Here is a 23,568-nt window from a genome sequence, read left to right on the forward strand (position 1 = left end):
GCCTCAAGGATGTTGACTGCACTACCTCTGATGAACTTATGGCAGTGTTTATATATGATTCTCACAAAATTGATAAGCATGAATGGATTGCAAATTTCATCACTTGGAGAGAACTTCTAAATTGATTGGATCAAATATATCCTTGAATACTAAATGATCTCACAGTATGAGTTCAAAGAAAAAAATGGAAAAAATTCATTTTAAACAGTCTACTTATATTAAACAAAATATTAGTGCCATAAAAAGTTAGTTTTATTTGCAAATGTAACCTTACTGAATAATGTTTTGAGTATTCTCACATTATTATTACATATATTACTGTACCTAAAATTGCCTTGTTATGAATGGAATGATACTACTCTTCAAAGGAATTAATATAATAACACATATATATCACATTCTAGGCACTATATATTATCATTTAAAAGCAGAAAAAATGGATCAAGACAAGACAGTTTCAAAACAGGAAGACTTCTAGACATGAGTATAAACTTCAATGAAACTAAATTTATTTCTTCCAAACTCTCCCATCCAATCTAACTCTTCTGTCAAATTACTTTGTATGTTAAATATGTGCAAGCCTCACTCATCACAAAGAAACAAACATTTATGAGCATTTAATCATTTAAAACTATGACACAACTTTATCTGACATTCTAAAGATAGTTATATTTCCTTGTATTTGACTTTACCAACATATAAAATTGAAATGTGAAAGTAGATCCATTCTATTGACATATTGTATAACCGATGATGTGAAAAGTCCTGCTAATGTTTTTTTCTGATTCTATATTTACCCACAGTTGGGTTTTTAGCAATATCAATTACATGAAGAATCTTCACTGAATTTAACAAAATCATACATAGAACTCTTGATGGATTGTTTTAGTTTCCCCACATTTACCTTAATAACAGATGTCTCAACTCTGGATGGTGGGCTCTGAACTTGTGCTGCCGCCGCCATATTTGCAATGGTGCTAAGGTGGTTCATCTGGCTCATTGCCATGGTGACAGATGCTGGAGGTAGGCTGACAGGAATTAGAGGATGGGGCATCATCATAAAAGGAAGTTCCAGTCCTATAAGAAAAAATATTTATCATAAATGTTCTTCTAAATTTTGGATAAAAACATTAAATGATCAAACTTTTATTTAAATTGTTGGCACCATAAATCATTGAAAAATGAAGTCTTCAGAAATTCTGCTGTAACAAAAGGATTCAGAGGGAATCATGCCTCTTCTATGTATGTTACTCCCCCTGAGGACAATAGGAAATATTCACACCTGGAGGAAAAATAGGTGACTAAGTCTGGTTAAATTGCTGTCATGTTCTATTACATCATGAATAGTTTTTTAAGGTATCTTATGCCAAGTGTTATGTTATATTAATTTTGCTTGTGACTCTAGTAAAATTTTATTTAAAATATCAGTTACTTATTTTTAATTAATAGTAACCACATTTAATCATTTATATGCAGTATTTCCACTGATTCTCAGCACCTATGTTGACTACAAAACATTGACATACAATTGTATTTGTTGATAACTATCAATGTTAGTGCTAAAAGATGCCATCGTACCATTTGGCAGAAGGTGGTTCTGCTGAAGAGGGTTGAGAGGATGACTAACTGGAAGGTTATGCTGTCCAGGCAAGCTGGGGTGGTTAACAGAGGCCTGAGATCCTTGGGTGGGGGGAGACTGAAGTTTTTCCTTATCCCAAGAACCATCACTGCTGCCTGTGGGGAATGAATATAAATTATTTGGATACAGGAAGATTCCAAATTTGCAATGACTAAATTTTCAAGTAAGGCCACAAATTTAACCCATTCAGAGAATGGAAGAATATTTGATTTCTTAGGGGTAATGAAGTGAAACAAGAGAGATACAATTTGGTTTTCCAATTTCCCTGTCCAAAGAAATATTCTAACTTTTCAAATAGGTAATGGCAACAATATAATTAGAAACAAGTTGAATGATAATATTTAGTATATTATCCATATGTAGGTCTAACTTTTTGAAAGTTGAAAAGTTCTAGAAAAAATGTGCCAATCATATTTCCTTTAATTATTCATATTTCAACATCTTAACACTTGGAAAATACACATTTCATTATTCATTAATATAAGAACATCTCAATGTTTAAAATTTCAACCAAAATAGGTAACCAAGCATTAGATATATATCAGTTTCACCTTTTATATATTTGCTATTGTGCTACTCTAAATTGCTACAAAATAAGTCAGTTTTTAATGGTATCTGAGGAAACATGTCACTCACTGGTCAACTATTTTAATTGTAAAAAGGACATTTTATTTATTCACTGAAATTTAATCATGATTTATATTTAAAAGGACACAGAAATTTACTACTATAGTATTGCTGAAATGCATAGTAAAATATCAAATTTTTAGAATTAATGTTTCATCTGAATTTAAAAGTTAATTTCCAGATAGTATGTTAACTTGCCCAAATGGTCATAGTAGAAAAGATTCTTTAGAAAGGTATTACTTTTACATAGTAATAAAGGATCATAGTAATGAAGCATAATAAAATATTTTGGCCTATATGTGTTTCTATACTTTATCTTTGACATAAATTATTCATAAAATTTACATCATGACAATATAAGGATTTCCAAAAGTGCATTTGAGGTGTAAGTAAAAATACATATAATGGTAGGTGGAGTTTAACTATATCTGACTTAAAAGTGGACTGCATAATTTTCTATTGAAAAATGCTTAAATATCTTTTAATTTTCACTATCAGCACAAATTAAATCTACTTCAACATGAATTCATTTAAGAATTGAGCTACTGAACACAAGATTTATTCCTCTAAAATATACTGGAAAATTCTTTTCAACTAATAAGTGTTCTCTCTTTCAAAACCATATTTTCTTATTAGACACAGAACAGTAAAGTTGGTGAAATTCCAATTTCAATCCTTTAGCTCTATTAAAAACCGCCTTGTAAAATCTGTACAACATAGTTTTTAATGAAGAATGCTTAGTTATTGCCATGAATTTTTCCATTTACTTCATGAAGACAGTTAAAACTCAATATAAATTCAAACTCATTAGCTCAATACTGTATGAATCCTAGTGTAAATTGTTCAGAAGTAGGTAATGAAAACTCAATTCAGATTTCTGTAGCTATCAAACAAAGCAATTTTATTAAACAATGAAAGGAATCAATTAAAACATCTTTATTATTTTACAAGAAGCCATGACAGCTTTTGTGAAAAGTTTATAGCTTAATACTAAGATGATTCACTTGAAAGATATTTCCACAGCTTGATTCTGCTCTGTGATGTGAACGTACATTTTTCTGTGCTCACAAAACCCCAACCCTACATTTCAGTATCAACATCACAAATTTTAAAGATTTACTTTAGGTTTCTTAATTTGGCAGTGATTCTTGATTTTTTTAAATGGACACAAAATATCATGCCATTGTGTGATGGCAGGGCTATTCAGTCACAAATCACAAAAATAGTTCCTATGTAGTGCTTGTGAAATATTTCTAAAGCACTTGCAATTTAGCAATGCTGGTCAGTTAGCAAATCTATATCATTAAAACAAAAACAAAAAATGATACAACAGAAATCCCATCCTACAGAACTCAGTTTATTGAGCACCACTTATGAAATTGAGGCACAAAATTAGGATATTATTGTCAGATTAAGTAGACTTTGAAATCTGATCTTGCTTATAGTCATCCTTGACTCTTCCTTCTCCTTTCTTTCACATAAAAACATTAGCTGCAGATCATTTTAAGATTAAAAATTTTTTTTTCCAGATTACACATTGGTACAATTTTCAAGGATCATTTTCTGATATTTTGTGATCTGTTTTCATCCCTTTCTTCCATGCCTCCTCTCTTCCCATGAATGCAGGTAATTTGATATATGTCATACATGTGTTATTTTGCAATACACATTTCCATGTTTATATTATGAAAGAAGACACATATCACTTACACTAGAGAAAAATTCATGGAGGAAATACAGTGAAGAATGGCATGCTCCTATCTGCATTCAGACTCTTGTCTCCTTCCATCCCAGTGGAGATAGCCTTTTCATCATGAGTCCCTTGGAGTTGTCCTTAATTCTTACAATTCTGATAACAATTAAACCATTCACAGCTGATCTTGGTACATCATTGCTATTGCTGCATACAGTGTTCTTTCTGGTTCTACTCACTTCTCTTCAGCACTTCATGTAAGTAGCTGTAAATCTTATAAATCTTATCTTTATCACCCTTTTCCTACGCTCAGAGGTCTATCTTCCTCTCACCTCATAGCTGGGTAAATGCAATTGTTTCCTAATTGGTCTTCCTGCCTCAAGTCTCTCCTTCTAATCTATCTTTTCTAAATTGTTATTGCTAAAGCATAGATTTGACTGTCACTCATTAGAACCCAGTGACTATCCTACTATCTCTAGGGTCAAAAACAAACGTCTTGGTCATTTGAATTCCTTCACATTCTGTTTTCAACCTGCCTTTTGAGCAATAGTATACCCTATACCTCTTCAGGCTCTCTAAAATCCAAACTGGCCTTCCAGTGGATTCTAACACATCACACCAGATCTCCTAATTCCTGTCTTTGCACAGGCTATGCCTGGAAAGAATTCTCTCCTCATCTTTGCCTATTAGAGTTTCCTCTACTTAGAGTTTCCTTCAAAGGTTGTCTCAAATATAGCTTGCTTCATAAGGTCTTTCCTGACTTCTAGTGTCTCTCGCATCCCTAAAAATAGTTTTTGTTTATTTTACATGTATTCTTCACATACTTATATATGTGTGTGTTGTCATCCCAGATAGAGAGTAAGTTCCTTGAAAGTAAGCAAGACTATTTCCTTTTGGTCATTATAGTCCCACCCAGGCTCTAGCAAGTGATGATTACATAGAAGTTATTTAATTAATTCTTGGTTGACTAAATGCTAATCTCTTCATTTAGAAATATCTCTTCCCAATCCCTACTCTAAATCCTATAAATATTGACAGTATATTTACTTTTTAAAATTTGTTTCATTCCTCATTATTCCTTGTTTTTTATTTGATTTTTATACTAAATCTTAAAAGCAAAAATTATTTTCATACATAGATAAAGGTAGATTCCATGAAACTATGAATCTTAATTTCACAATTTCTTGTTTTTCTTTTTAAAGAACATATTAGACAACCTATAATATTTTCACATGTCCTTTTTGCCTGTGCTTCCTTCTTAACATCCTTCTATTCTCGTCTGTGTATTTAAAATGTTGCAATAGCCTTTTTATGTATATCATTATTGCTAAAACTCTTTTTCTTCTTCCTATATAAACTGAGAAAAAGCTGGGAAAATTCTTGTCACAAGAAAAGCATGGTCAATAAAATAAATCCATATAATGGCTATAATTTTTAAAAAATTCATCTATTCATCTTGTTTCATCATCTTGTGTTTACACATGCTTCATCATAAGTCCTCTGAAGACACAGTCTTTATTTGATAAGAATTCTTAAGGTCTCCAAAATTCTTTTTCTTTACAATGCTTTTGCCCTTTTATAAATTGTTATGGTTCCATATGAGTCATTTCATATCACCTTGTTTTTTCTGAAATTGTCTCTTTTATAATTTCTTTACATTCAATAATATTCCATTACATTAATTTCTCACAATTTACTCAGTCATTTCTCATTATCTGAGGAATCTTGGGAATATTCTTGATTTCTCTTTCTTCCCTTCCTTATCAATTCAGTATCTGGAAGCTTGTTTTGCTAGTAACTACTTCCTCACTCACATTAGCATCCTGTGTTACAACTTGCAAACCTGTCTAGTTTGATATATTATAAAAACTGTCATCTGTCCATATTTGCATACAAATATCTATTGTCTATTTCACAAAAGGGTGCAGCCCTTTTAATTGTACTCCTGATCCCCATTTATCCATATTTGCATATTCTCCTCACAGACTCACAGTCTCACACACAAATTTGAGAGACAATAAATTTAATAACTTTCTTTCTGCCCTAGTGTATTCCTCCTTTTGGTCTCCTTTCTATTTCCTTAATTAGAACCATCAGAAAATAATCAAGCCACCTTCAAGATGTCTACCTTAAAAAAACTTTCAATATCTTCTAAAGAAAATAAGATTTTATTGTTAAAATGTTAGCAATAAATCATCATACAGTTCCTTCTACTTGCTCAAATAAATTAACTTCCCTAGTTTTTATTTTTATTTCAAAGTTCCAAATTAATTAACATTTACTTTCATATAAAATTCTTAAAGGTCCTATATTTCAATAAAGATAGTTTTCTTCTGTAGGATGTTATTCTTGTTTGCAAGCCTACATTATTTTTTACTGTTTAGAAGATAATATTCCAAGATTTCCTATGGTTTTTAGTAGAAGCTGTCAGGTCTTGTTTGAACCAAACTCTAATTCCTGCTATTTAAATTAATTCTTTCTGGATCTTTGCAGTATTTTTCTTTTGACACAGAAGCACTGGATTTTCCTCATGACATTAATGGTACCTTTATTTTTAGGCTTCAGTTAAACTTAATAAAAAGAGTTTTATCTGGATACAAAATATCCCACCCTCATAAAGTTTTGTTTTGTTTTTGTTTGTTTGTTTTTTTGGATATAAATCATTAGGAGCTAATGCCTACAGCAGGAAAGTACAATGAGTACTTTCATTAATAGCATCCTGCTTACCCTTTGCCAACTCTAATAACTGGTTCTTTGAATTAATGTATTTTTAAAATGGAATCATAAGTCCTCTGGAAAATAATAAACTATTTTACTATCCCAAGTATATTAAAATTCCACTCTTCCATGTCAGTAATCATTCAATATCACTCAATAATTTTTTTGCAGAATCCATAAATTTAGAGTTAGAAGATATCTTAGTCATATAGTCCAAACCTTTCATTTTATAGAATGTCTAAGAAAATAAAATTTTAAAAAGTCCAAAGAAGAAAGATCAGTTGCCCATAATCACTCAGTAAGGTCAGTAAGGATTAGAGCTGGTATTTGAACTTAAGTTCTGACTGCAATTGCAATGAACAAATAAAATATTCAAAGCATATGAAAGTGGAATAATTCTTTAGGGGAGCCTTACCAGACATACAAATCTTGGGCCTATCAAAATGACCCCTATCTATAACCAACATTGGAATTAATAATATCTTCTAATTCATTGTCACAACAAAGACACATATTAGAACCAACAATATAGTACACTAATATTGTTTATAGAAATATGTTTATAGAAAGAAGATTAAATATTTGGAAGTCAATAGTAACACTTAAACTTTTGGGTTCAGTATTATAATACAATGAAATCTACAGGTATGTAAACTGGGTAAGAATATTTAAGCTTTTGTTTTATGCTTTTAAAAACCTGTACAAACTCCTGCTATTATTGTCATTTAGACCTTAGATTGGAGATGTCCACTGCTAACTATATAGTAGAAGCACAAGCTGATATTGATATCCCTTATAACTACGTGTCAAGTAACCATTTGTTCTGATTTTCCCCAAGGCTGACTAACAAAGGATGAAAAACATAAAGGACTTATTTTGTCTTACTAGTATTTTAAAGAGTGACACTGATAAAATGAGATTGGGAATCTTACTGTCAAGATTATTTGACAATGAAAATGACTGTAGTAGCTGATACTTTCTCCAGAAGACTGCAAGATGCTTAAAAAGATTTTATCTACCCCCATCAAAACAAGGGAAATAATAAGCTTAATGAAAAAAATCAAAAGATTTATCTCTATTTCTTAATTATACTCATTTTTATAAACAGGCCAGTAATTTTTCCTCCACCTTTAACAAGAAAATAGCATTTTCTCTTTTCAGTCTTAACCCTGACCCAACAAATGCAAAGTTTAAGACTCTCTCTCTCTCTCTCTCTCTCTCTATATATATATATATATATATATATATATATATATATATATGCATAATACACAAATTTTATATGAACAAGATATCGAGTTTTTACAAACTTTTTTCCACCTTTTTCTCACTGCTTTTATTGTCAGCCAGTGTTGTCTTGGAATGTTGGCCTTTTTCTACTTCTACCTGTGGGTGTTATTCCTTTAAAAATAAGACAAGAAAACAGATATCCTTGGGTGCTTTGGTTCAACTTCATAAATTGATTCTTTTAAATGGAAAGAGAAGCCAGGTTTTAGGGGTACAATTAATTAGGGGTGCAATTAAAACTGTTCCAGTTTAAGCACAACATTTCAGAAAAGAAAACACCAGAAGTGCCTCACTGAATTTTAAGGCATCTTCCTAATTGATACTATTCAGGAATGACCACAAATAGGTCCTTTTCCAGACACTCAGATTTTTGAGTTTTGTGTTTTCATTGTACCTTTTGATCAGGAAGGATGGGGGAAAGCAGTGATGCTTTTCCTTTTTAAATTTTCTTATATTTCTTCCTACTTTCCTTACTCTAGAATGTATGAGTAGTGAAAGGAGCACTGGGGAGGAATTAGGAATTCTGGAATCTATCTTTGAATCTGTCACTAAGGGGTTCTGTCTTAGGGGAAAGTTCACATCAACCTCTTTAGATATCAGTTTTCTTATCTAATTGAGAAATTAGATGGTTTTTATAAGACTCCTGTGAGACAATAGCAAGAAAGCAAAATTAAAATGCTATCTTATTTCTGTCTTCTCTATCAAGGAAATTGATTCTCATCCTATTAAAGATAACATGCTCATCTAAAAGAAACTGAAGATCAAGGTGAGAGATAATAGTATAAGAGTACCTTAGTTGCATAGGGAGGTTCTATTCCCTAGGTCCTGCCAAAATGAAATGTTAAGAGCATCCATGTATTACTGTAGTACCTCTGGTGATAATCTCTGAGAAACTACAAAAAAGACTTGGTCAAGAACAGTGATATTGGAAAAATGTTATTTTTTTCACAGAGTAGAAAAAATATATACATAGATTCCATAAATAATTGTTTAAGAATTTGTAAAGCAAATTATTAGATAGATGAACTTAGAAAACAAACCCTTGATTTCTTTAGAAGATCATGTCATTGTTAAGAACAAGTCAATGAAGAGTAGCTTCATTTATAATTTTTTGAGAGGGTTGAGTTCACCACAAGATATCTACTACAGAGTCTAACCAAGTGTGGATGACTTTGGATTTCTCATCCTGATATGTTCTACCAAAATGGAAAGATAATGGCTCAATATTCTTTCATATTTCTGTCATTTAAGAATTATCCTCAAATTTAAAGAAATTCATCAATAGGAGCTTGAGCTTATCATGTTGTTATTGTTTAAAATAATTCATGAAGAATAAGTTATGGTGAAATTTTGATCAGTAGCTTTCAAAGAAAGACTCATACTGATGAAACAGAAAATCCTTGAAGCATTGAATTATGGATCATGAATAAGGAAAATTTGATAATCATAGTTATGTGAGCATGGCATTTGGCAAAACCATTCATAATATCTTTGTGGACAATATGAAGAAATGTGAACAGGATAATAGTAATATCCTATTCTATAACTACTTAGGTCATAAAATTATGTAACAACTGCAGTTGCAAAACTGGATGATCAATGGGTAAACATGAACTTTGGGGGAGATAGAACCTCATATTTGGTCCTGTTATTAGAGAATTTCTTCATTTTTTATTTTTTAAAATCACTGGCTTAGAAATAGACTTTAGAGAGAGATAGGAAGAGTAGCTGACAGGTAAAAATCAAATAATTAGGCCTGTATAATGTGGTGATGTGCTAGAATGTCAATTTAAAGTGAATAATATTTTATCTAAAAAACCCTAAACATCATTTCCCCTTTAATTCCAAAAAAATCATTAAATATATACTTTGACAGATAAATTATTTGGGAAAAATGGATGGAAAAAGGCTCAATGCAAAGAACTACCTGTGTCAAACTGATAGAAAAATAACCTAGACTTATTATATCATATAATAATACATATTTATAATGTGTACTTAATAAAATATAATATTAATAATATCTATTATATAATAATATCTTCATTAATAAAAATTAGTGTCTGAATTAAGATATATAAGAGCTACATTATATTCAATATTTGGAGCCTGGGAGAGTGGCATCAGATATTTTTATTTTGCCATAAATTTTCAATTAATTCAAATAAAAAATTGGTTTAATGAATTCATATCAATATAATGTAGCATATCACAAGTAGCATTTTTTAAGTCATGGTTTAATTTTCTATTATAAATATTGCCCCCTAATATCCAAAATATTTCATCAGTCCCATTGCCCTAGAAAAATTTATCTTTTCTCATTAAAAGAATATTCTCTAAAAATATCTTTTTCTGAAACTAAAATGTAAGCAATTTTAATTACTTAAAAAATGATCACAATCTAAAAATTGAATTCTCAAGAAGAGATAAAACCAAGCAGAAAATACCGGTATGAAAGTTTTAAAAATAGTATACCATATCTAGGTCATTTGGGTCATATTTTTGTGCATTTCAGATTTCATCATGTAAAAATACTGGCTACTGAACTAAAGGGCAAGTTGCTTAAATTTACTTTGCCTCAAGAAACTCTTTAAGTCTATAAATTGCAGAGTTGGTGCTGCCCTGAATTGATAAGAGGGGATTTTCTCACTAGGAATCCTATATCAATGAAATCACAAATCTTGTCCATTGCTACCTCTAACAAATGTTCAGGGAATTAAATCCCTATTGGAAAAATGACTACATTTAGATTATGAAGATTTAATCTAATGACAATATCCTCATGTACCAAATAGACATAAGGTATATTAACTACCTCACATTGGCCTTTAAGTAGAAGGTAGTTTGTTAACATTGCAGTGCAATGGAAATGCATTATATTCTTTTAACACTGAAATCCTATGGAGGCAACATTTGACACTTGGCCCACTATACTTTGGTTCTCTGCTGTACTTGGTAGATAAGGCTTAACAGCCTTTTACTAACCTAGGCAGGAATTGCAAGGATCTGCATTTGAAGGTCAGAAATATGACCCATCTCACAAAGTCTATACCCTGAAGCTTCATCATTCCCCCAATTATCTATTCTATGTGTTGATTTAGAAAAGCTAACACTAGTCAACTGGTCCCCAACATGTCAAGATGGTGCCTCAGTTTATGGTTCCCATTGAGGAAATAAAAGTTCTTTGTCAAGGGCAAGAATAATAAGCTAAAAGAAAACAGAACTGGGTTTATTATAATCCCTTCAAAGACAAAACGAAAGTTTATTTAATACTCATGGTATATTAATTATCATTTTGAGCTTTAATGGAAAAAATTTTAATCCCAAAGCCCTTTGAGAACCCTAAGCCTAGAATAGTATCATACACATAGTAGGTATAATAAATGTGTTTTGTAGTGAACTGAATAGAAAGCTCCTAGGATGGGCATTTTTCTTCAAGTTGAACTAAGTTAATTAACAATCTCTGTTCCTTGGGAGTCTTTTCTTTAAAGCAGAAATCACTAAAATAGTCAGACATAAAGGAAATAGAGACAACTAAACAACGGTTGAAAGACTACCATTTGTCTAACAGGTAATACGATAATTAATCATGATATAAAGTAATTGCAGAGTCCCTTTAAGAATGCCATAGAGGGATCCGGCTTTAAATCTAAAGTGACCACATTACACAGGCATGAATGAATTCAGTCTATTTCAAAGAACACTAAAATACTATTATATTTGAGTGGTGGATTAGTTTCACACTGCAGGCTTATTGAAAGCTACTGTTTGTATGAAACCAAAACATTTCTTCCTATAGCTTCCAGTCATACTTAGCAAGCACAATAATTTCAAAGAATTAATAAGAAACCTTTCAAGTGGGTTTTTTTTTCCAGGATCATAATGACTTCTGTTATTTTGATTTTTGGCAAAATTCAAATTCATCAGAAGATCAGTAGGAATATGAATACATGGGATATGGAGTAAATATTCTTGATAAAATGATTAGGAGGAGAAATCTTTACAGTCTTTATTACTACATAATAGTAAATTCTTCAGAAGATAGAGTTTTCATGGTAAATGAATAAAATGTTCATACCAAAACAGAGAAGGCAGAATTCCGAAGAGGTGCTGATTAAAAAGTTCATTTCTTGCTATGATGGTTCACAGATATTTTGAAATATCTGCTTGTCCTTTCTAGTAATAGATTTACTTTGATACTTTGAAATCTCTCTAACTCCATGGAGGTGGATATATCTTCCTCCAATAGAGTTGGCAGTGTTTCTTCACCTTTCAGATCTTTGCTATTCTCATCTTTAGAATAATTATGCCTTCTACAACAAAGTGTTCAATGCAGTTGGCATAAAGAGCTGACATTGTTTAGCAAAGGGGTGAAAAGTTGTACTTCAACCTTTACCATCCTGAAGCATCCACTCCTCTTTTACTCAACTTCTCAATACCTTCTTCCTTCATAAAAACTGCGTAAAACTCAAACAGACTCATCTCTGCTAATATACAAGAACTATTACACTTCCTTCCTTCCCCTAACCCAACTAATTCACATAATGGAAATGTTTATTTATTTTTTCACTTCCTATTCAGTTGTTTACTGTGAGTATTAAATGGACTTTGGGGCACTAAAAAAAGGCTATGGTGAAATTCATAATGCAATAATTGCTCAGGAATATTATTTTCTGGAATATTATCCTTACTTATCTAAATATTTCTTTATAGATATGAAGTAACATTTAAACCTTCCTGAATTATTATACTCAAAATTTCTTACCTAATTTCTCAAGAAATTTATTTACTAAATAAGGCCAAAAAGAGGTTTAATGGCTGAAGGTATACCTAAAAATAGAAAAAGTCATTCTTCAATAGTTTTCTTTAATGGCACCTTAACAGTTCTAATCATTTTACACTAGGAACTCTTTTCATTTTCCAGCAATATACAAAACATATTTTTCCAACATTTAGGTTCTATGAAACATATAGGTTATACCAAAATCCCTATTTTCATGGACTTTATGGGTTAGGACCAAGAAATGATCCATGTACAAATAACCATAAAAGAAACTGCATCATGGGAGTACATAAAAGAGTAGACTTTAAGATCACAGGAGGAAAATGTCTTTATTGACTGAGAGGATAAAAGGCTTTTTGGAAAAGGCAGCATTTGAGGATGATTAGAAAATACGTAAAAGAGGTAAAAATTTTTAAGCCTCAGTTGATCTTGGATTTGTTCATGTTGCTGGTTAGAAAACATTTCCAAAGGACCCTCTGTCAAGTATATATTTTATTCAAACCTATATCCATTACCAAATATTGAACGTTTAAAAGAATAAATATTTCTGGATGTAGAAATTGGTGATTTATACTGGTAAATAGAAATGCATTCTGAATATCATTGAATTCAATTTCATATAATAAATATTTATCAGATGCTTTCTATGGCTAAAGCACTGTGCTAGGTAGGGAAAGAAATTAAAGGCAAAGAAGATATAATTCCTGTCCTCAAGAAATTTACTATATTTAACAAAGTATACTCATTTAAAATTATTTCAGGTAATTATTATGTGTGCTAAGAAAACTGAAAGAAGTTGAATTATGTTTCAATATCTCATTAAAATATGATCATAAAATTCATTCCACTATGCATTTGCTGTTTTCCCTAGTTTCAACTGCAGAGAACAAGATGCCCCTCCAAAGTTATACTCCTAATATCTCCAACGTGCTGTTAATTCAAGCCTTGATTGACACAGTGTCTGTAAACTTCCTCTACTTTCTGATCAGAGGAATGAAAGTACTGAATTCCTTTTCAGTCTCTTTTTGTATGTTGTCTTCCATTTTAGACTCTAAGCTCCTTGAGTGCAGGGATTCTTTCTTTTTTAAAATTATATTCCCAGAGCTCAGCACAGTGCTTTGCGCATAATATGTGCTTAATAAATGTTTTTTTATTGGAAAATTGGAAAAGACCTTGATAATGAAAAAAAGATTGAAAGCAAAAAGAAAAGGAGATGGCAGAGAATAAAACAGATAGAAAGTGTCATGGAAACAATAAACATGAGCTTGGAGAGACTTAGGGAGATGGAGATAGTTGAGAATAAATGGGTCTGGCATGCCTGGGGTAACAAAGAATCCGACGTGAATGAATGATGGAACAACAAAATGTCTATTGGATTAGATTAAATACCCTGAAAAGAAATAATTTATCCTAGAAAATAAAGCATGAAAGGCAAAACCACCTGTTTCTGTCTTTTAAATTCAATGAAAAAAGAGATAGACATCCCCACTTCATCCTCATTTAATCAATGTAAAAAAATCTTAATTGTAAAATATCATTTCCTTTCTATATTCATAACAATGCTATCAATAATAATGAGTGTTTATATAGCACTTTAATTTTTTCAAAGACATTATCTCACCTGACCCTCAGAAATCCTGTAAGGTAGATCCTCTCTTCATTTTATAGACAAAAAAGCAGAGGCAAAGGTTAAGTGATTAGACCAGGTAGGGACTTTCTTTGGAAGGACATGAACTAGATCTTCCAGAGCCCACCTCAGGTGCTTTATTCAGTGCACCATCTCGCTACCTCTTTATCCAAAGTTACCTGAGAGGGCTTCTTAAAATACATGCTACTAAAGATATAAAAGAAATCCTTTGCAATTTCATTCTATGTCTAACCAAATTTGTTTTCTTCCTTTACAATTCACAAATCCATATTTTCATAAATTCAGTATCACTTCAATGAATAAAATATTTTGCTACCAGATTCATTTTGGTTTTCTTCACTAGAATCCTGACTCTCTGTTTTAATTAATGGTTTATAATGGCTATCATCATCAATTACTTCAGATGTTCTTAGCTAGATGAACATAGCGTAATAGATGGTAGTGCCCAGGTTAATTAGTGTTTGGTTTAGCTTATGGAAAGGATTGCTCTTGCTAACTTAAGAAATCTATAATAAGAAATATGTGTATATATTTACATGTATATGCTACTTTGAAGCACCTGCTAATTTGTTAAAAAATATTTCTGCTTCAAGGATACCTAATTTTAGTGGGGTCTGTTCTCCTATCTATGCCTTTGCACACTACTTTTACCAAGGCTGAAACAAAGTGAACAAAAACATGCATTTATTAACCAGTCTTCTGATTATGGTCTGCTAACAATACATTGAAACCCAATGTGTATGATTCACTGAACTTTCATCTGCTGATATAGACAGTTCATAAACTTTATCCTTTGATAGATTTCTCTTTAGGGACTTCGGAGATTGTCAAAGTATACTTTTTCCCTAAATATTGTGAACTACTCATATCTGAAAACTATTATACGCTTTGGAATAAGGATCATTAAGCTGCTCATAACAACTGCCAAACATGCAAATTTTATCAGGCCATTAAAAACACTAAGCAGGATATATCAATATAATTGACTGAGAACAAGTTCCTTAAACTCACATTATTTCTGATATTCAAAAACAAAAAGACACACAAAACGGGAATGTTCAGATTAATAGTGTTCTTTCTAAGTTCTATACAATAGCTGAAAAAGAAAACAAATGCCTCTATTTTTCTTTTCTTGTTTCCAATTCATGTATAGTCGATGTGTGTGTGTGTGTGGGGGGGTGTTTTGGAGGGAAAAGGATGAATTTGGGGCATTTATGAAATTTCTTGGGCATTGGATACAAGCACTAAGTTGCTAAAAGACACAAGAAATGAACAATCTCTGTCTCTTATCTACAACAAACAGAAAGGTACTGGATTGATCTAGAACTACAAAAGAAAATTATCTAGAACAATAAAGAGAAAATCCTTCATTAGGCTGTCTATCAAAAAGAAGCAATTTAAAAAACCCAACTCTCTGGAAACAAAGTCATTCAAAGGAAAATCTTAAAATAAGCTCTTTGCAGTGGGACCCCATTTTGTAATGTGATGGCAAATCCAGAAGCAGTGGAGAATTGAGAAATGTTACAAACTGGAATAGGAAAAGAAACTAATCTAGAACAGGGAATATAATTTAAATTTAGGATGAGATAAGATATTTAGGTTTCTAGAACCACTGGGTAGGGATTTGAAGATTCAGATACCAGAATTCTTATATTTTATTAAAATATGCTATCATCCTGATTTTCTTAAGTATCTAAATAGTAAATGAAGCCATACCATTGCTGACATTACTGGCACTGAAGCACTGTTCAATTAAAGTCAAATTAATAAACATTTATTAGGCTTAGGGTCTTGGGCCAGATTTTTATTTCATAAGTCTAGTAAATAAGTATGGTGAAAAACATTGTGAAGAATGAATTTGTTTCTTGAGCAAGTCATATGTAATGCAAGCATAGTTCAATAAGGTCAATCAGAAGATCAACCAAAAATTACCAGCCCCATTGCAGTTATTTTCTATATGGGCTTTCAAGGATGATGGTAGTTATTTGTTTGTTTGGCTGTTTTTAAGTACAATTGAAAATACATATCTGAATAAGAAGGTTTCAACTACACTTTTGTATTTACTCTTCTGTGCTAGATGGCTAGGGGTTGAATATGAGTCAGCAATGAAGTCTTCCTGTCAACAAGGAAGGCATGATATTAGCATGAATAAAAAGGATTATGACATGTAGGGTAATTGTCCCATTATATTCAGCACTGACAAATACTTTCCAGATCCTTTCTCAGCTAGACAATAAAAATGTGGAGTATTTGGAGAGGATCCAGAGGAAAATAAAAAAGAAAATTAAGCATTGGAAAATGACATCTAAGAAGTTTTAGAGAAATGTTTCTGTGTCTTGTTTTTGTTATTTTTTTTAGAATCCTATAGAATGGAAAACTGAAAACTCTCTCTGATAATGTTGTGCATCTTATGGAAGGGTATATTGGATGTGGTATAGTTCAATGGGAAAAGATCTGGCTCTGAGAACTTGCTTCAAATACATCCTTTGACACTAACTTTTTAATCTAGGTTAATTTACTAAAACTTCAATGCTCCTCAGTTTTCTTATCTGTAAAATATGGGCATTGAACTAGATGTCCTCTGTGGTCTCTTCTAGTCCTGTTAGACCTGATCCTTGCCCATATTTCATTATTAAAAAGGATCTTAACAGCTTGTTTCCCTAAATTCACCAAAAATTGTCCCTTTCAAGCCAATGGATTACACCTGGCAAATAATATGGTGGATTCTTATTTTTTTTAATTTGAAAAAAAATTTAATTAATTAATTTAGAATATTTTCCCCATGGCTACATAATTCATATTCTTCCCCTCCTCCCCTCCTCCTTTAGCCAATGTACAATTCCACTGGGTTTTACTTGTGTCATTGATCAAGAACTACTTCCATATTATTAATATTTGCATTAGGGTGATCACTTAGAGTCTACATCCCCAATCATATCCCCATTGTCCCATGTGATCAAGCAGTTGTTTTTTTTTAATGTGTTTCTACTTCGTGGTGGTCTCTTATTGCCACCTTATGACCTCTCATGGCATCTCTGAATAGAAAAGGGAAAGGAACTGGGAGGAGACAGAAGAAAAATCATAGTTTGTCATTTTCTGATAAGGTAAGAGTATGAAGAAAATAAAATGTAGTTGGAGACATCAAATAGAGATGAAACACTTCAGAAGAGATGCCAAACAGTGTTCAAAGGAGGTTTGAACAATATTATAATCTAGTGTTGAATTATGACACATTACAACTGACACTTAATGAAAGCACATTTTTTTCATTGTTATTGTAGTGATACTTGAAGAATCTCTAAAAAGAAAAGTCTTTCAGCTCTCTTGTATATACAGGAGGGTATCTAGGGAATAATAATAATAGACAACAGTAATTTACATTCATAGAGTACTCTAAAGTTTGCAAAGGAGTTGACCTAACCATCACATTTGAGTCATAACAGTCAATAGGTATTAATAGGTATTAATAGTGTTACTATCACTGTTTTGCTTATGATAAAATAACTTCTCCCCGGTCATAAAGCAAAGAGGTCTTGGATCCCAGAAATGAATCCAGTTTTTCCTGACACTAAGTCTGGCACTCTAACCTCTATGACACCAGATTAATCCTGACAGGAATTTTTAGGATTTTAGGTGTGATTGCTGGGGGCACAACTCTAACTAAATATGTAATTGGGAATAGAATTACCCTTCCCAAGTTATCCTTTCCTTTTGCTCTGCAAGGGGTGAGGTACAATGCATAGAGCACTAGACCTGAAATGAGTAAGACCTGAATTCAAATGTGACCTCAAGAAACTTAATAGCTGTGTGACCCTGCATAGCTCACAACTTCTGATTACCTTATTTTCCTCTGCTATAAAATAAAAATGATAATAGCACCCATTTCACAAGTTTGATGTGACTGTCTAATGAGATAATATTCCTAAAGCTCTTAGCACTGTCTTTGGCACACAATAGGTTCTTTAAAAATGCTTCCTATACAAATCCCTTCCTGTGATGTTCATATACCTTTATTGTAGGAAGATAATGTGACTCTGCTCAAGTCATTTTACCTCTGGGTCTTAGTTTCCTCACATATCAAAGGAGATTAGTTCACTATATTATTTCTAAGAATTCCTTCTAATTCTATGTTCCTACGATTGTAAAACCTGAATAAGGGTAGAACTTTGATGATAGATATGTATTTACTAAAGATGCCTTCGGAAACAGGGCATGACTGTCATCAAAACCTTAGATTTTCTCTTACATTCCTAAAACAGGGTTCAAAGAAAAATAAAAGACAAACTAGCCTCCAGAGACTAGGTGAGCTATTTAGTTACTACTATTAGACATTGGCTGGACATCATAATTTCCATAGACAAAACATATCTAGAAATGACCCCCAAATCCCAATCTGAGTGATATTAGGAGAAGTAAGTTTAAATTCCATGGATTGAGCATCATGGTTGACTTTGATAAAGAGAAATTGAAGTCATGTAGATGCAGGGAAAATGGACCATTCTAATATGCATTTACCCTGCATTCGGAGAGTGAAGTATTTTTTTTCTTTAACATGAAGGCAAATATAATGATTTAACTTTATGAAAAGATGAATTTGAGATTTCTCCTGATAAATCACAAATTATACAAATAATAATTTCTAGTTCTACAATGAAATTAGTCCAATGAAAATAAAATGTGGATTTCTGCTTTCTAGATCTAATTATTAAAATGTCTTTCCTAGTATATGTTAAACCTAGCAGTGGGTCAGTAACTTGGATTTTGGGAGAGAAAAAAAATTCCCATGAATTTTTGTTGAAAATCTCATAGTAGAAAAAGGAAAACCCATTTCAAATAATTACAATATTCCTGGGAACAGTGAAGAATCTTAAAACCTGCCCCCCCAATGACATTTCAAAAATAAATACATGTGTGTGTGTTGTATGCCTAGATCTTTTTAAGTTCTGTCTTGTAAATTGGAGTATCAGTGGTATACTTCAAACTTTTCATATATTGTGTATACAGAATTATGAACACCATCATTCAAAATTTAGCAGTCTTTTCAGTTTGACCTTGTCATAAAAATATAAACCTGGACTCCTACAGAAATCATTCTGTCATATGGAGTGTCCATTTTAAACAGAATTTCTTGTGTGGAGATTATTACAGTGTGCGGTTTAAGATTTTTAATTCACCTAAGAAGGTCTGGTCAGAGACTTTCATCTTTAATCAGCTTTGTTTATTGGTGTGTTGTTGGTGAAGATTGAAAATTAAACAATTTTTTGAAAGCAGCTTTTAAACTGGATACCATTTTACAGTGTTAAAATACATTTTCAAGTAGTTCACTATGCATAGAATGCTTTTAAAAATTCAAAGCAGCCCTGATAGCAAATGTAATTTCTTTCATAGTTACAAAATGCAAACTCCAAGTGTTTTATCCTAATGAATAAATGAGTTTGTCCTTTATGTATAAAATATAGTTTGTGTTTGTTGCACAAGTTTTTTAATAATAGATGAATTTTAGGTTTGCTCCAACATATTCAATAAAGTGTGATTAATTTGGTTTTTCAAAAATGCAAACTAGACATTACTATATTACTTTGCAAAATGCACAGCTTGCAACATTATTGTCTCAGTGGGATCTTAAATTGAATTGTAAAATGTGTCTTATTTCTAGTTTGATTTATGTAAGAGATTGCAGTGGATAATGCCCCTTTTGAAGTTTCACTGTTTTCTGTAAAGGAAAAAATGTATATGTAAAATTCATAGCATAGTTTATTAAAAGTATAGAAAACTTTGTAATTATACAATGCTTGATTAAAAAGAAAAATCATATACAACCTAGAATACCATATTTGATTCATCGAATTAACTTTTTTTGAAGTTTCCTATTATGACAGATTATATAACACATTTTTGACATGTTCTGTGATTTTATTGCGATATTCTAAGTAATTACCAAATCTCTTTCCTCTAAAAAAGCTTTCCTGTGCCCTGAGAATTAATCTATGATACCATTTAACTTGGCTTTTTGAAGTAAATATCACTAGATAAAAGCCAGCTGGATGTGAATAATGGGGTACTTGAATGAATGTATTAGTGTTTGAAAATGAGAATACAAATCTTCTAAAAAGATTAATTTCCATAAAAAAGATAGCTCACAGATCTACAAAAGAATAAATTCAAAAACATAATAAACTGGCAGAAAGAAAGGTAGATTAAAGTAAGAGCTGTTGCACTATGTGATTGCAGCTGCTGTAGAGCAATGATTCTGTATCAATTACAACATTTGGTGGGTGCTGGAGGACTCTTCAAAGCCTCCTGTGAAAAACAGGAATGTGGAATACATAGTCTACCATAAGGAATAACCTCAGTCATTCATTTCTATACAACATAACTTTCATGTTGATCTTATTCTCAACTCTGAATATTTAGCCTCTGCAGCAGAGTTACAAAGAAGCCTTGACAGGGCTATCTGTGTTGACAAAGTGATTTTTGTTTGCTCACATTTATTACAGATGTTGATATAAATGTCTCTTTGTCATGAGAAATATTGATTTCTAAACACAGAGGCTGAAATTGTTGGCTTAACATACCAGGCACATAGTAGGCATTTAAACACTAGTCTACCAATGCAATCATATAAAATAACTCATGTTAAGCAATGGACTTGTCATTGAGTATTGCATTTCAAAATTCTGCCTTTGGAGGAAGAGGAGTGGAGCATGGAATGGCAAGAGAGGCAGAAAGGTATTGGAGAAAACGTATGAGACATCTTGAACATTCTAGGCTCTGCCAAGCCCTTCATCATTTACTTTCTTTACGTATAAAATGAGGGGGTTGGACTAGATAGATAAACTCTGTTTCCTTTGAGCCCAAAATCTTCTCTTGAAGTGCTTCTAAATTCTGTTCACTTGACTTCTTTGAGTAGTCACTACTAAAACTACCATAGAGATACCTACATATATTTCCCTCAAATCTAATATTTAAAATTCTAGTTGATTACTTTCAAGTCAATAAAATCAAATGAGTCATTCAATAACTGGACCTTAGTTTGAATAAGAAGAATGTGTGTATCTGCATATACAATTCTTGAGTAAAAAGTATTGAAAGTGCCAATGTAAATATAAATTGGGTTGTCTTCATATACAAACATAGATATGTATAGAATTAATAGGAATGTCCCTATAACTGGAATCATACCAATCATTTTGATTAAGTGTGCCATAGGCAGAAGAGGGCCAGTTACAGTCTAACAATGCAAACATCAATTGGATAAAATACACACAGCAGCAGTGATAAGCTATTTTGAAGACGAAAGTTCCTTCACAAGTAAAAATGTGTTGGGTCATGCATTCCTTCCATTATAATACTTTGCACACTTTAACCTAAGAATTTTGAATCCTTCCCTAGCATTTATTATATGGTATTCATTCATGTGTAAATACTAAAGTCACATCCATCATAACAAAGATCTAAAAACTGGTTGTCATTATAGGCATCAAAATGACCAACTATGAACCTCTAGAGTATGTTTTCTGCGGCTGTTAGGGTTAAGGAGGGCAAGACAGAGAAGGAGAGAAACCTTTTTTTTCTCAGCTATAATATTAACTGCCAAATGGTTATGAGGATTTTTGGTAGTAACTTTAAAAAATTTTATCATACTTCTTGAAGAAAGCTGCTTTTAGTTAAAACATAAAAATGGTAGTTACAAGGCTTCTGCAAACATAACTGCCATTCCATTAAGGAAATGGTGCTGCAAACAGTAAATAGTAGCCCCAAGGGAAATGTAAGTATTGATTTTATTACTCTGTTGGTTGGTTTGTATTTGCAATTGTCAACTCTAATTTTAGACTGTGCATTAAGTATCCTTATAAGCAGCTGAAAGAAAAGAACAAATATTAATTAGAATATATGGAATAATGTTTTAGTGTCTAGCTAATCCAGAGATGAATACATTTGAACATATTAACCTTATGTTTTAATTGTGAAGTGTTTAGTCATATAAAGGAAATAAATGAGTAGAAAAAGAAACATACATTAAGTCATATTAGATCCTGATTTTGTTTATTATGAATTACTATTTGATTTTCAGATAATGCAGATTTTTGCTATGGGAAGAGGAATAGATATTATTCATTCTTTAGTATAGTGTGTCTACTTTGCAATTAATGGAATGATGTTAATATTTTAAATGACAAGCAAAACCAAAAAGTAAAGCTAGGAAAAACATGTATGATTCAATTCCTTATTCATATGCTGCAGTCTCTTATAAAAAAGCTTATCCCTTTAAGCAAAGAATTATATAATTAAGAGAAGCAGGGTAATTAATGGTTAGAGTATGGACTTGGAGTCAGGAAGACCTGAGTTCAAATCCTTCCTCTCCTTCTTTATTAGGTGTTTAGTGACGGGCAAGAGCGAATATTTCTGAGATCTGATTTCATCTCCTGTAAAATAGGGACAAGAATTGTAAAACAAGCTAAAAAAGATTATATGTGCAAAGCATTCTGAAAGCCTTGCTGTGCCATGTAAATATCTCTTACAATTAGAAAGAAAATGAAACTTTCTATCTTGATTTAGTAATATTTTTTAGCCTAATATACCAATGGAATTAACCCAACTGTCTTAGCCACATGTTTGTTAAATTTGGATAACATTTCTCCATTCTTATTCTAAATATTATTAGGTTTACTTATACATCTTAAAAAATGCCAAAGAGCAACCTGATTAATATGTAAATTTTAAACTATACCTATGGGGCTGTAAATAGAGTCAGTGTTAAACTTCTACAATTAACTAAAAGAAGTGTTTATGCCACACATAAATTCTAGAAATGTTCTCTCTGGAAATCTAAAGAGGTGTAAATTAGTATAAAGAAAACATTATGGCTGCTCTTTAGATTAAAAAACATAAAGTATTCTTGGGTGTACAAGTCACAGAATACAGAGTTTGCTATAAATACTTTCCCATCAAAAGGGAGAGCTTTTCAGGAAAGATGGAAAATGAATGTAAATAATATTTCAAAACCAACCAATGTCACAGTTACCTGGAACTATTAACTGAAACCTCATATTGGCAGCGATTACTAGCCTTGATAAGTTTATTTTAAAAATTATTCATAAAATCCTTTCTATTCCCACAAGAAAACAAAAGGGCACTAATATTAATTTCTTTTTATGTGTCCTTCCTATTAA

General features: G+C 31.7%; 1 protein-coding gene across 4 annotated transcripts in view; it reads right to left on the reverse strand.

The window, feature by feature from the left end:
• The window catches only part of DACH1 (dachshund family transcription factor 1), a 485,618-nt gene that overhangs the window by 157,205 nt on the left and 304,845 nt on the right, over positions 1–23,568 (reverse strand). For 2 of the 4 annotated variants that reach the window (XM_007501431.3, XM_007501432.3), the window contains exons 4-5: positions 1,579–1,734; positions 905–1,077 (exon numbers count right to left, since the gene is read on the reverse strand). In XM_007501431.3, the coding sequence (XP_007501493.1) occupies positions 905–1,077; positions 1,579–1,734 (329 nt within the window). The remainder of the gene's footprint in view (positions 1–904; positions 1,078–1,578; positions 1,735–23,568) is intronic. The other 2 variants (XM_007501433.3, XM_007501434.3) reach the window with 1 other exon arrangement.

This window comes from Monodelphis domestica, chromosome 8, assembly GCF_027887165.1.
Source record: "Monodelphis domestica isolate mMonDom1 chromosome 8, mMonDom1.pri, whole genome shotgun sequence".
Taxonomy (NCBI): domain Eukaryota; kingdom Metazoa; phylum Chordata; class Mammalia; order Didelphimorphia; family Didelphidae; genus Monodelphis; species Monodelphis domestica.